General features: G+C 42.3%; 1 protein-coding gene across 1 annotated transcript in view; it reads right to left on the reverse strand.

Annotated features, from left to right (window-relative positions):
* LOC115413362 (MAM domain-containing glycosylphosphatidylinositol anchor protein 2-like) overlaps positions 1-10,052 on the reverse strand; it is a 189,937-nt gene extending 179,885 nt beyond the window's left edge. Inside the window, 1 exon segment of the mRNA XM_030126154.1 lies at positions 9,324-10,052. Within this exon segment, the coding sequence (XP_029982014.1) occupies positions 9,324-9,399 (76 nt within the window). The 5' untranslated portion in view covers positions 9,400-10,052.
* Between the last annotated feature and the right edge of the window lie 4,153 nt (positions 10,053-14,205).

Here is a 14,205-nt window from a genome sequence, read left to right on the forward strand (position 1 = left end):
ATTACTGTAAGACTACGGTAGGACTACTGTAAGACTACTGTAAAACTAGTGTTGGACTACTGTAAGATTACTGTAAGATTACTGTAAGACTACTACAATCCTGCAAGATTACTGTTAGACTACTGTAAGACTACTGTAAAACTACTGTAAGACTACTGAAGACTACTGTAGGACTACTGTAAGATTACTGTAAGACTACTGTAAGATTACTGTAAGGTAGGGCTGCACGATTTTGGCAAAAAAAAAAAAAAAAAGATTTTTTTTTTCCTCTAAAAACTCAATTTTTTCATTTTGATTTTGATTTTTGGGTAAAACTACAAAAGACAACAGAAGTCACCATGTCGTTTTTGTGAGCGGCCCACAATGCAAGGCACTGCTCTGACCTCAAATCTGTGATGGTATCATGTGATGAACCCACAGAAGTTTTTTTTTTTTAAATTAAATCTTTATTGAATGAAGTAGAATATACAAACAATGTATTCAACAAGAAAATAACATAAGTTTGCCAGGGGTAATACACTGTAATACAATATCTAAATCAGAGCAAATACTGATGGTTTTTACAGCCTTTTTGTTTCCAGATTTATCAAACAGCTTTAAATAAAGTTCAACATCTTTCAAAAAATAAATAATATTTGGTTTTGTGTTACAGAACTTATATTTGTGAATGAAAAATTTAGCAATATATATATATATATATATATATATATATATATATATATATATATATACACATATATATATATATATATATATATATATACACATATATATATATATATATATATATATATATATATATATATAGGCGACACGGTGGTGCAGTGGTTAGCACTCGTGCCTCACAGCAAGAAGGTCCTGGGTTCGATTCCAACACCAGTCGACGGGGGGTGGGACCTTTCTGTGTGGAGTTTGCATGTTCTCCCCGTGTCTGCATGGGTTCTCTCCGGGTACTCCGGCTTCCTCCCACCATCCAAAGACATGCACTGATAGGTTAATTGGTTAATCTAAATTGCCCACAGGTGTGAATGTGAGAGTGATTGTTTGTCTCTGTATGTTCAGCCCTGTGATGAACTGGCGAAATGTCCAGGGTGTACTCCGCCTTCACCCCTATGTAGCTGGGATAGGCTCCAAGCGACCCCCATGACCCTAGTGAGGATAAAGTGGGTTCAGAAAATGAATGAATATATATATATAATTTTTTTTTTTCTGGGTATCTGGGCCCACAGAAGTGTTACCAATGTAAGTCAGTGACAGACATCAGTCGTGCATGTGTGGACCACGCTAATATGACTGATCCCCATGCGGTTATATTTCAGTTGCAGGATCCGTGCGTGAAGCCACGGCTTACATTGTTATAAGTACTGTGGGCTCATTAACACATTTAAAGTCCGGTCATTACACGGACTTCTGTGACAGACTGCTGTCAATGATAGAGCCTACAGTAGCCTGCAAGCGCGCAGCCCGCAGGCATGAGAGAGATGAAATCGATTTTACGATTTCCCTTTTTTAAAAATTGTCCTAATTAAAAAATCCGATTTCGATTTAAAATTGATTAATCGTGCAGCCCTACTGTAAGGATACTGTATGACTACTGTAAGATTACTGTAAGACTACCGTAAGACTACTGTAGGACAACTGTAAATTTACTGTAAGATTACTGTAAGATTACTATAAGACTACTGTAAGACTACTACAATACTGTAAGATTAAGACTACTGCAAGACTACTGTAAGATTACTGCAAGACTACCGCAAGACTATAGTAAGATTACTGCAAGACTACTGTAAGACTACTAAAAGACTACTATAAGACTACTGCAAGACTACTGTAAGACTATTGTAAGATTACTGCAAGACTACTGTAAGACTACTACAAGACTACTATAAGACTACTGCAAGACTACTGTAAGACTATTGTAAGATTACTGCAAGGCTACTGTAAGACTACTACAAGACTGCTATAAGACTACTGCATGACTATTGTAAGATTACTGCAAAACTACTGTAAGACTACTACAAGACTGCTGTAAGACTACTGCAAGACTACTGTAAGATCACTGTAAGACTACTGTATGACTACTACAATACTGTAAGATTAAGACTACTGCAAGACTACTGTAAGATTACTGTAAGACTACTGTAGGACAACAGTTGAAAAGCAGATTTTTCAAAACTCTACATTTTTTCTTCATTGCATGACTTTTCCAGAGTCTTCCAGTTTTTTTCCAGATTCGCTCAGATTTTTTTCCTTGTTTAAAGGTTTTTTCCAGGTATTCCCAGTTTTTCCAGGTTCTTCAAGACCCTGTTTCCATCTTCCTTTAGTTTCACTGCTTGTGTGGAATCTCCATAAAACCATAGAAGTCTTGTTCCTCAGACATCGGATCCAAACCCTGGTTTTAACTGTTCCTGCTTTAATGTGGATCAACATTAACTCAACAAACGACGCCACTTTAATCATGAAAAACATTAGAATAAGGTAAAATCACAAACCCCGCAGCCCACGAATACATTAGACATCACTGCAGCACAGACACGTCCTCCACGTGCCGGCGGCCATATTTATCACACCTCCACCTTCCCCTCAGCTCCCATGATGCTCTAGGAGCATTTACAATTCAGAGCAGAGTTTAAATGTTAATGAGGAGCCAGAGGCGCGAGGACGACAAGGATCTGAACAACATCTGGGAAGCAGGAAAAACCACGGTGGAAATGTCAAAACACAGCGCCACATGTTCAGGGGAGAGGAACGCCACAGCCACCGCCCACAGCGCCACAGCCACCGTCAACAGCCGCCGCCCACAGCACCACATGTTCAGGGTAGCGGAACACCACAGCCAACGCCCACAGCACCACAGCCCCTGCCCACAGCACTGCCCATAGCGCCACCGCCCACAGCACCACCCACAGCACCGCCCACAGCGCCACAGCCCACGCCCACAGCACTGCCCACAGCCGCTGCCAACAGTGCCGCAAGGACGCCGCTTTACCGACGCTAACCCTTCACAATCAAAGAGGAAAAAACCTGGACCTAGACCTGGACCTGGACCTGGACTTAGACCTTGACCTAAATGTAGACTTAGACTTAGACTTAGACCTGAACCTAGACTTAGACCTAGACCTGGACCTAGACTTAGATCTAGACCTAGAGCAAGAACTAGACTTGGACCCAGACTTAGACCTGGACCTAGTACCTAGACTTAGACCTGGACCTAAATGTAGACTAAGACCTAGACCTGGACCTAGACTTAGAGCTAGACCTAGACTTGGACCCAGACTTAGATCTGGACCCGAACCTGTACCTAGACCTGGCCCCGGACCTAGACTTAGACCTAGACCTAAATGTAGACTTAGACCTGGACCTGGACCTAGACTTAGACTTAGACCTAGACCTGGACCTAGACCTGGACCTAGACTTAGACCTGGATCTGGACCTGGACACTCTCTGACAAACGCCTCCACAGGAAACAGACAAGTTCAGACGTTTGGGTCCGAATGAATGACGCAGAAAATAAGCAACGAATGAACAAAAAACTGAACAAAATATTTTTTTTCAAAAAGTACAAAACTTGCACTTAATTAAAAAGTAATTAAGAAAATGAACAACATGAGCAGGAGATGAAAGACGTCCCTGTCCATCCTGTGGGGGTGTGCCTGTCCATCCTGTGGGGGTGTCCCTGTCCATCTTGGGGGGTGTCCCTGTCCGTCCTGGGGGGTGTCCCTGTCTGTCCTGTGGGGGTGTCCCTGATCATTCTGGGGGGGTGTCCCTGTCCGTCCTGTGGGGGTGACCCTGTCCGTCCTGTGGGGGTGTCCCTGTCCGTCCTGTGGGGGTGACCCTGTCCATCCTTTTCTGTCCAGATGAGCTTTGACTCATTGTGGTGAAAAGGACAGACGTGGACAGACGTGGACATTGAATGGCTCACTGACATTTGGTCAATGGTCACGTAAAACCTCCCACTGACTCTGATTGGCCCCACCCCTGACTTTTCTGTCCAATGCCAGTGCAGTTGGTCACATGCGTACTTCTGTTTACAAATTTTAATCCATTAGCAAAAAGTGCAAAGAGAATGTGATCCGATAAGTGGACAGAAAGACTGTCCAGGTGTGGACAAGTGGACTGAAGGACTGTCCAGGTATGGACAAGTGGACAAAAGGACTGTCCAGGTATGGACAAGTGGACAAAAGGACTGTCCAGGTATGGACAAGTGGACAAAAGGACTGTCCAAGTATGGACAAGTGGACCGAAGGACTATCCAGGTGTGGACAAGTGGACAAAAGGACTGTCCAGGTGTGGACATGTGGACCGAGGGCCTGTTCAGGTGTGGACACAGCCTCAGAATATTTAAGAAATGGTCAGAAATTCAAAAATCTAAATTACTGAAAACTCTGAACAAACTTTGTCAACATTGTCCCAAAGAAAATACAAATAAAATATGAAATGAATCCAACAGTAGAGAAAAAAAGAGGCGACAGGTTCAAGAGCATCTGACATTTCAGCGTCAGGGCCTGAACCTTTATTCATCACAAGTATTTTGTTCATGATCTGCTTTAAGGCCACATGGATCTGACTGAGTTTGAATCAGTTCTGTTTGAGTTTGACTTCCACAGCTGTTCAACGAGTAAGCAGAGGATCTGAATAAACACCAGGATGAACGACAAAACACTGACAAACAGAAAAATAAATAAAAGAAATAAATAAAAAATAAAAGAATAAATAGAGAATAAATAGAGAATAAACATAGAATACAAGGAATAAATATAGAATAAATATAAAATATAGAATAGAAATTGAATAATATAGAATAAAAATAGAATAACTTTAGAATATAGAATAAATCTAGAATAAATACAGAATAAACATAGAATAAAAATAGAATAAATACAGAATAAACAGAATAAAAACAGAAGAAATAGAGAATAAAAATAGAATAAAAAATAGAGTAAACATAGAATAAAAATAGAGTAAATATAAATAGAGAATAAAAATAGAATAAATGTATGAATATGAATTCCAGCTCATTCAACTCCATCTGTTTGACCATGACAGTCCATGTTTTTCAGTCTGTTCTTTGATCTGCAGATAAAAGAATCCCACTCATCACTCATCCATATTTTCCTCCTAAATGCAGGCGTTTGATGGACTTGTCCACATCCACGTCTGATTGGACATCCTCAGACGCCAGCGTGGGCGGAGTTAAAGCTGCAGATGAACGCCGCCTTTAAATCTCTGAATGGAAAACAAACACACAGATGTCCCGTCCTAATCCGGGCCGGATCTGGCCTCTGTAAACACCACCCCCACCCCGCCCCCTGCACCCCGCCACCGCTGCCACTCTCCTCAGACGTCACCATGGATGTGGTTACCGTTGTGTGATGTAATACGCCTCTTCTGGCACTAATCTGTGAGTAATGTACGATTACAGATAATCTGAGCGTCAGCTGACCGCCCACATCACACGGAACACGCCAGGAAATGACCGCCACCGCCGCCATGAGCACCGAAGCAGGAGGAGGCGAAGACCACATCAACCATCACATCAGTGTTTAAAAGGTGGAGAGGACGAGAAAAACACAATAAAAACATGAGAAAAACACAAGAAAAACAAGAAAAGCACAAGAAAAACACAAAACAAAAACACGAGAAAAACACGAGAAAAACACGAGAAAAACACAAGAAAAACGTGTTTACGTGTGTGTGTTTACGCGTGTGTGTTTACGCGTGTGTGTTTACATGTGTGTTTACGTGTGTTTACATATGTGTGTTTACATGCGCGATTACGTGTGTGTTTATGTGTGTGTGTGTTTGTGTGTGTGTGTGTGTGTGTGTATGTGTGTGTGTATGTGTGTGTTAACCAACCTAAGGTCGACCTTGATCTTTGACCTTTACTGATGGTTTTAACTCAGACCTGGATCAATTACATGATGTTCTTTGTCCATTAGAGGGCACCACTTAAAGCCCCACTAGAACCAGAACCACGGGTCCCTGAGGGTCAGTCTGAGGTCAAAGGTCACCAGAACCACAGGTCCCTGAGGGTCAGTCTGAGGTCAAAGGTCACCAGAACCACAGGTCCACTGAGGGTCAATCTGAGGTCAAAGGTCACCAGAACCACAGGTCTACTGAGGGTCAATCTGAGGTCAAAGGTCACCAGAACCACAGGTCAATCTGAGGGTCAGTCTGAGGTCAAAGGTCACCAGAACCACAGGTCCACTGAGGGTCAATCAGAGGTTAAAGGTCACCAGAACCACAGGTCAATCTGAGGGTCAGTCTGAGGTCAAAGGTCACCAGAACCAAGGGTCCACTGAGGGTCAATCTCAGGTCAAAGGTCACCAGAACTACTGGTCCACTGAGGGTCAATCTGAGGTCAAAGGTCACCAGAACCACAGGTCCACTGAGGGTCAATCTGAGGTCAAAGGTCACCAGAACCACAGGTCAATCTGAGGGTCAGTCTGAGGTCAAAGGTCACCAGAACCACAGGTCCACTGAGGGTCAATCAGAGGTTAAAGGTCACCAGAACCACAGGTCAATCTGAGGGTCAGTCTGAGGTCAAAGGTCACCAGAACCAAGGGTCCACTGAGGGTAAATCTGAGGTCAAAGGTCACCTGAACCACAGGTCCACTGAGGGTCAATTTATTTTTGTTTATTTGTGTATGTTTCTATGCATTTTTGTATGTTTGTGTACATTTTTGTATATTTTTGTTTATTTTTGTATGTTATCGAATATTTGTGTTTATTTTTGTATATTTCTGTATATTTTTGTATATTTCTGTATATTTTTGTATATTTCTGTATATTTGTGTATATTTTGTGTATTTTTTTATGTTTGTGTATATTTTTGTATATTTGTGTTTATTTTTGTATATTTGTGTATATTTGAGTTTTTGTGTATATTTGTGTATGTTTGTGTATATTTTGTGTATCTTTGTATGTTTGTGTATATTTTGTATATTTGTATTTATTTGTGTATATTTCTGTGTATTTGTGTATATTTGTGTATGTTTGTGTATATTTTTGTGTATTTTTGTATGTTTGTGTACATTTGAGTGTATTTGTATTTATTTTTGTATATTTGTGTATTAGTGTTGGGAATAACGGCGTTAAAAATAGCGGTGTTACTAACACCTTTATTATTTTCCAGTAACAGGTAATCAAATGAATTATTATTTGAAACGTTACAACGCAGTTACCATTACCGGCAGTGAAATGTGGTGTGTTACTATGCACTCATATCTAACAGCTGTCTTCCGTCCTGACTCACTCAGCCAAGCATGAGAGGTGTGACGTTCACGGACAAGTCGAGTCTTTCGAACGGCTCTTTTCAGTGAATGATAAGAACCGATTCGTTGCGAGCCGTTCGTTTACAGCTCAAAGGTTCTGCTATTCAAATGGCCCACACTGCCTTCATGCTTCACCCGTGTGTCCATGAGTCTGAGTTGTCCACGCTGCCTTCACCTGAACGACTCATGACATCTACGAGTTTGAGTTGTCCGCTGCACACCACATTCACTTGAACGCAGGTACGTGCGCAGCTAATTTAGGGGAGGAGTTATCAGCTAATTTAGGGGAGGAGTTATCAGTGAGTCTGACTGACTGGACTGAAGACATTTACCGCTGGATCAGGGAGGAGCGACTGAAAAAAGATGTGGGATTAACTGGAGGAGCATCTTCTTCCTCTAAATGCAGATAAACATTCATGTGGTGGAAAAGCCAGGCCCTGGTGGACACCGGCCGGTCCCTGGTGGACGCCGGCCGGTCCCTGGTGGACGCCAGTCGGGCCCTGGTGGACGCCGGCCGGGCCCTGGTGGACCCCAGCCTCACCACAGCCATGGTTTGAAGTACCTGTCTACTGTTCTACTCTATGCAACGGGCTGTGAAACACGCCCAAAAATCAGTTTCTTTTTACATATCTGAAGGTTTTTACAAAAATAATGCAATTACTTTCCCTGGTGACTAATTACATTTATGAAGGAGTAATTCCATTACTAACTCAATTACTTTTTTTGGGAAAGTAACTAGTAACTACTATTCTAAATTCTATAAAATTTCGTCAAGTCAGAAAAATTCAAAGTTCAATTGTCAGTTTTTCTTTTCTGAAATCACAGAATCTACAAAACCACGTCCAGAACCAGGTTCTGGTTTTGAACCTCGGTTCTGACTACAGTTTTTTTCCATCAGTGGTTGATGACTGGTTCTACTGAACCGGATCAATAACTGATTCAGCAGATCCACGTTTAGAACCAATGAATCTGCACCAAAGTAAACAGAACAGAACCGGGTCTGGGCCTACTAGGTCCACATCTGACTCACATCAGACCCTGGGCCCAACGGGATCCACAGTGTCAGACCCAGTCCCACCGACACCCCAGAACCTCCGACAACCCAGAACCAGACCCACTGAGAACCCAGAACCAGAACCACCGACAACCCAGAACCAGGCCCACTGAGAACCCAGACCCAGTCCCACCGAGATCCCAGAACCAGACCCACTGAGAACCCAGAACCAGACCCACGGATAACCCAGAACCAGACCCACTGACAACCTGGAGCCAGACCAGCTGAGAACTCAGAACCAGAACCACCAACAACCCAGAACTAGACCCACTGATAATCCAGAACCAGAATCAGACCCACCGAGACTCCAGAATCCGATCCACAGACAACCCAGAACCAGAACCACAAAGGCTCCACAGCCAAAATCAGACCCACTGAGAACCCAGACCCACAAAACCCCAGAACCAGAACCACAAAGACCCCATAGCCAAAACCAGACCCACTGAGAACCCAGAGCCATACCCATTAAGACCCAAGAACTAGACCCCCGTAAACCCCCAAACCAAACCCACTGACAACCCAGAACCAGACCCACGTAAACCCCAGAACCAGAACCACTGATATACTAGACCCACAAACACCCCAGAACTAGAGCCAAACCAACTAAGAACCCAGACCCACAAACACCCCAGAACCAGACCAGAACCACAAGGACCCCACAGCCAAAACCAGACCCACTGAGAACCCAGAACCATACCTACGTAAACCCCAGAACCAGACCCACTGAGAACCCAGACCCAGTCCCACCGAGACCAGGTCTCACCAGGGGCAGTCAATCACACACCCCAGAACCAGAACCATACCTGGCAGGGAACCAGATCCAAAATCGGAATCAGACCCAGACAGAACCATCATCCCTGGACCCGGAGGTTCACAGGTGTCCGGTCCGACCTGTTGTGCATGGACACGCATTAAACCGCACAAGGTCACGGCTCGGCGAGTAGACCCGGTTCGGGTGTATCCGGTTCGGTTCGGACGGATGTAGGGGTCCTTACCGTACACGCCCTGTCCGGTCACCCCCTGCAGGAAGCCGCCGGTGAACAGCCACAGGAGCCCGAACCGGAATCCCATCTTCACATCCTCCTCTAGCCGCCGCCGCCGCTGCTTCTCTCCCCGGGGATGAGCTCCTCAGTCCGGCTCCCCGCTGCTCCTCCTCCCGCCGCCTCCTCCTCCTCCGGCCGCCGCTGCTGCTGCTGCTCCTCTCCGGCCGGCGTCCGTCCTTCTGCCCGGGTTCCGGCCCGGTGACCGGTTCGCATCCACCGCAGCCCGCTGTCCTCCGGGAGCCCCGGTCAGACGCGCCGGAGGCGGCCGGTTCCGCTGCTCTTCATACTGGGGGGGGGGGGGGGACGAGGAGGGCGGTCAGAGGAGCAGGTGGCTTCTCCTTGATGGTGACATTGTGGAAAAAGACTCAAATCCAAGGAAAATAAATAAATAAAAGGCGTCGGTGCGTCAGAATCCTCACACCGGGAGGGAGTTCACTGGTCCCCGCTGCCGGTGCTCCGGGTCCGGGCTGCCGGTCCGCTGCTCAGCCCCGGACTCACATCCATCCGTCACTCGCGGTCCGGCTCCGTGTCCTGGGTGTCAGCGGCGCAGCGCGGCCCGTCAGGCCGGGAGGGGAGGCGGACAGTCGGACTCCGCGCTGCCGTGATGCCGCGGTGACGAAGCTCCTGCGGAAAAAGGAGGAGAAGAGACGCGGTCAGTCCGGACGAACCTCCGGCGGTTTATACCGGGAGAGACGTCAGCAGGCGAACCGCCGAGGCGTCAAGGCGAACACCGGGCGAACCGAAGCGACTTCCGCAGCACGCAGCCTTTCAAAGTAAAAGTACGAGGACGCCCGGTAAAAGTACTCAGCACGTTACAAATACTGCAGTACTTGTAAAGTACTAATACACAGTACAAGTACTGCACTACCAGTGAAAAGTACTAACACACAGTACAAATACTGCAATACATGTAAAAGTACTAACACAGAGTACAACCACTGCAGTATGTGTAAAAGTACTAATACACAGTACAAGTACTACACTACCAGTAAAAAGTACTAACACACAGTACAAATACTGCAATACATGTAAAAGTACTAACACACAGTACAACCACTGCAGTATGTGTAAAAGTACTAATACACAGTACAAGTACTGCTTTACCAGTAAAAAATACTAATGCACAGTACAAGTACTGTACTACCAGTAAAAATACTAACACACTGTACAAATACTGCAGTACATGTAAAAGTATTAACGCACAGTACAAATACTGCACTACCAGTAAGAAATACTAACGCACAGTACAAATACTGTACTACCAGTAAAAATACTAACACACAGTAAAAATACTGCAGTACGTGTAAAAGTACTAATACACATTACAAATACTGTACTACTAGTGAAAGTACTAACACACAGTACAAATACTGCATGACCAGTAAAAGTATTAATGCACAGTAATAATACTGCACTACCAGTAAAAGTACTAACACACAGTACAAATACTACACTACCAGTAAAAGTACTAAAACACAGTACAAATACTGCACTACCAGTAAAGTACACACTGTGTAAGCACACACTGAAAATACAACACATTCAGTAAAAGTACTCACACACAGTACAAATACTGCACTACCAGTAAAAGTACTAATGCACAGTACAAATACTGCACTACCAGTAAAAGTACTAATACACAGTGAAAATACTGCATCATCCCTACTCACCCACACTGAAAACAGGCTACAGTACAACCAGTAAATGATAAATACTACAGCATTAGTAAAAGTACTACTTACTGCAGTAGAAGTACCACCGTCTGTGTTTTACTCTTAAATACTAATAAATACAAACTCAGTCTTTTTAAATATTACTTTACTTCTACTTTACTTTCATTTATCATCTGTTCCAGACTTTTATTTTGAAGGGATCTGAACGCGGGAAACTACGTCCAGCTTCACTCACGCGCTTTAAACCGCCACCGCGTAACCCCAAGAAACCAGAAGAGGACGCACGAGCACGCACCGCGCACGTGCACCCACGTTGGTGTGAGTCCATTCCATTATTCCCTCTCCTATGACAGTTAAAAGTATATATATATATATATATATATATATATATATATATATATATATAGATATATATAGATATATATATAGATAGATAGATAGATAGATAGATAGATAGATAGATAGATAGATAGATAGATAGATAACACCTTTATTTATTCATGTGTTTGATCTGAGTTTAGTTCCTTTTACACATAAAAGATTAGTTTTATCTTCTGCTCGAAATGAATGAAATGAAGAGGAGGAGGAGGAATCCCACATGGATGTAGTTTCATTAACGTCCCAGACTTCAATGTCAGTGAACGACCTGAACCTTTAACCCTTAAAGACCCAAACGTCCACCTTTAACCCTTAAAGACCCAAACGTCCACCTTTAACCCTTAAAGACCCAAACGTCCACCTTTAACCCTTAACGACATAATAATGTGGAAAAAATAAGCAACAAGTGATTCCAGACACACCAAACCCCGCCCCTCGCATGTATTGTATCTTATTTTGTTGTGGATCCAGCTGATGATGTCATATTAATCACCTTTATATTTGAAACCAGTGTGAGGGAAATTTAAACTAAATGTATGTTTTTATAAACATTTGAAATGTCGTCCATTAGAAGGAAATTGAAAAAAACAAACAAAAATATTTTAAAAAGTCATTTAAAAAAAAGTGAACTTTGACCTACTTTAACCAAACTCTAAACACATGTGTTTTGGGTCAGTGTTAACCTATAAAACACATTAGGCATGAATTCAACCAATAGATTTACTGATAAAGTGTAAACAAACAAACAAACAAACAAACAAACAAACAAACGGGGGGGGGGGGGGTAAATGAGATAAAGTAACAAATAATAAAATGAGCAACAAAATTAATGAAAACAGCAAAAGGAATGAATAAAATGAAAAAATTTAACAATAAATAAATAAATAAATAACCAACAAGAAGAAAATAAGACACAAACTGAATGAAACTGAAGAAAAAACGACTAAAACAGGAAAGAAAATGAACAAAAATAAATAAGAAAATGTATCAAATAATACATAATATGAAGAAGAGAAGCAACAAAATCAACAAAACTGAAAGAAAAACGATTAAATGCGTCACTCACCGTCAGGTGACTGAATCCACCTGGTCCAGGTGAGTCTGTGGATCCGGACCGGCCCACTGTTCGGTCTCTGAGACTGGACCCGGATCGAGGGGGTCGGTCCGTGACATAGAGTGGTGATGCGTTTAGGACTGGTGTCATGTAGGAAACCCCAGCTGTCAGTGTTACGTTCAGGGTCCTGACTGTGTGTGTGTGTGTGTGTGTGTGTGTGTGTGTGTGTGTGTGTGTGTGTGTGTGTGTGTGTGTGTTTGATTGATGAAATGTGATTGGAGTCATTTTACCTCTGTTTCTGCACAAACATCCGAAATACTACTTCTACTAATACTACTACTAGTGCTTCTACTAATACTAGAGTAAATACTACAGTAAATTCTGGTACTACTGTAAATACTACTGTAAATCCTAATACTACTGTAAATACTACAGTAAATCCCAATACTACTGTAAATACTACTGTAACTACAGTAAATCCCAGTACTACTGTAAATACTACAGTAAATACTGCAGTAAATCCTAGTGCTACAGTAAATACTACTCTAAATCCTAGTACTACAGTAAATACTACTGTAATTATGACAGTAAATTCTAGTACTACAGTAAATACTACTGTATATCACAGTACTACTGTAAATACTTCTGTAAATACTACAGTAAATCCTAGTACTACTGTAAACACTAATGTCAATACTACAGTAAATCCTAGTACTACTGTAAATACTACTGTAAATCACAGTACTACTGTAAATACTACATAAATCCTAGTACTACAGTAAATACTACTGTAAATCCTAGTACTACAGTAAATACTACAGTAAATCCTAGGACTACTGTAAATACTACAGTAAATCCTAGTACTACTGTAAATACTACTGTAAATCACAGTACTACTGTAAATACTACATAAATCCTAGTACTACAGTAAATACTACTGTAAATCCTAGTACTACAGTAAATACTACAGTAAATCCTAGGACTACTGTAAATACTACAGTAAATCCTAGTACTACAGTAAACACTACTGTAAATCACAGTACTAGTGTAAATACTATGTAAATCCTAGTACTACAGTAAATATTAATGTAAATCCTAGTATTCTATTGTAAATATTACTCTAAATACTACAGTCAGTTCTACTACTCCTTCTCTGGTTCATGTTTTTTGAATTAAATGGGTTAAAGTTGTCGTATCTGTTCAAACTGTGTCCATATTTGTACTTTTATATTAAACCTATAAACAGCCCATATTTGTACTTTTATATTCAACGTATAAACCAGGGGACTCAAACTCAACTTTCCTGGGGGCCACTAGAGGTAGAGTCTGGGTCAGGCTGGGCTGCATTAAGTATTCCACAAAAAAGGGTTTCTTTACATTACTTGCAACTAATAACATGCACTTTTTGATGAACTCGCTTTCTTTGAATGGATTTCTGGCCCTACCATTCATCTCAATCACCATGTAGCTAGCTTCGACTGCTGCTTCATTCTCTTTGTTTGCTTTCTTGAATAAATCTTGTTGCCTCAATAGACATTTTTTAAGACTGGCGACCTGGTTCTTTCTCTCATCGCCCTGGTATTTTGTAAACTCCTCAGCATGTCTAGTTGAGTCATGATGTCAGACGTATTCCTTATACACCGCAACTTTCTCTGTGCATACGAGACACGTAGGGATACCCCTGTGCTCCACAAACACATATTCCGTCTCCCACTTTTTCTTAAATTGC

Source organism: Sphaeramia orbicularis, chromosome 22 (genome assembly GCF_902148855.1).
Source record: "Sphaeramia orbicularis chromosome 22, fSphaOr1.1, whole genome shotgun sequence".
Lineage (NCBI taxonomy): Eukaryota > Metazoa > Chordata > Actinopteri > Kurtiformes > Apogonidae > Sphaeramia > Sphaeramia orbicularis.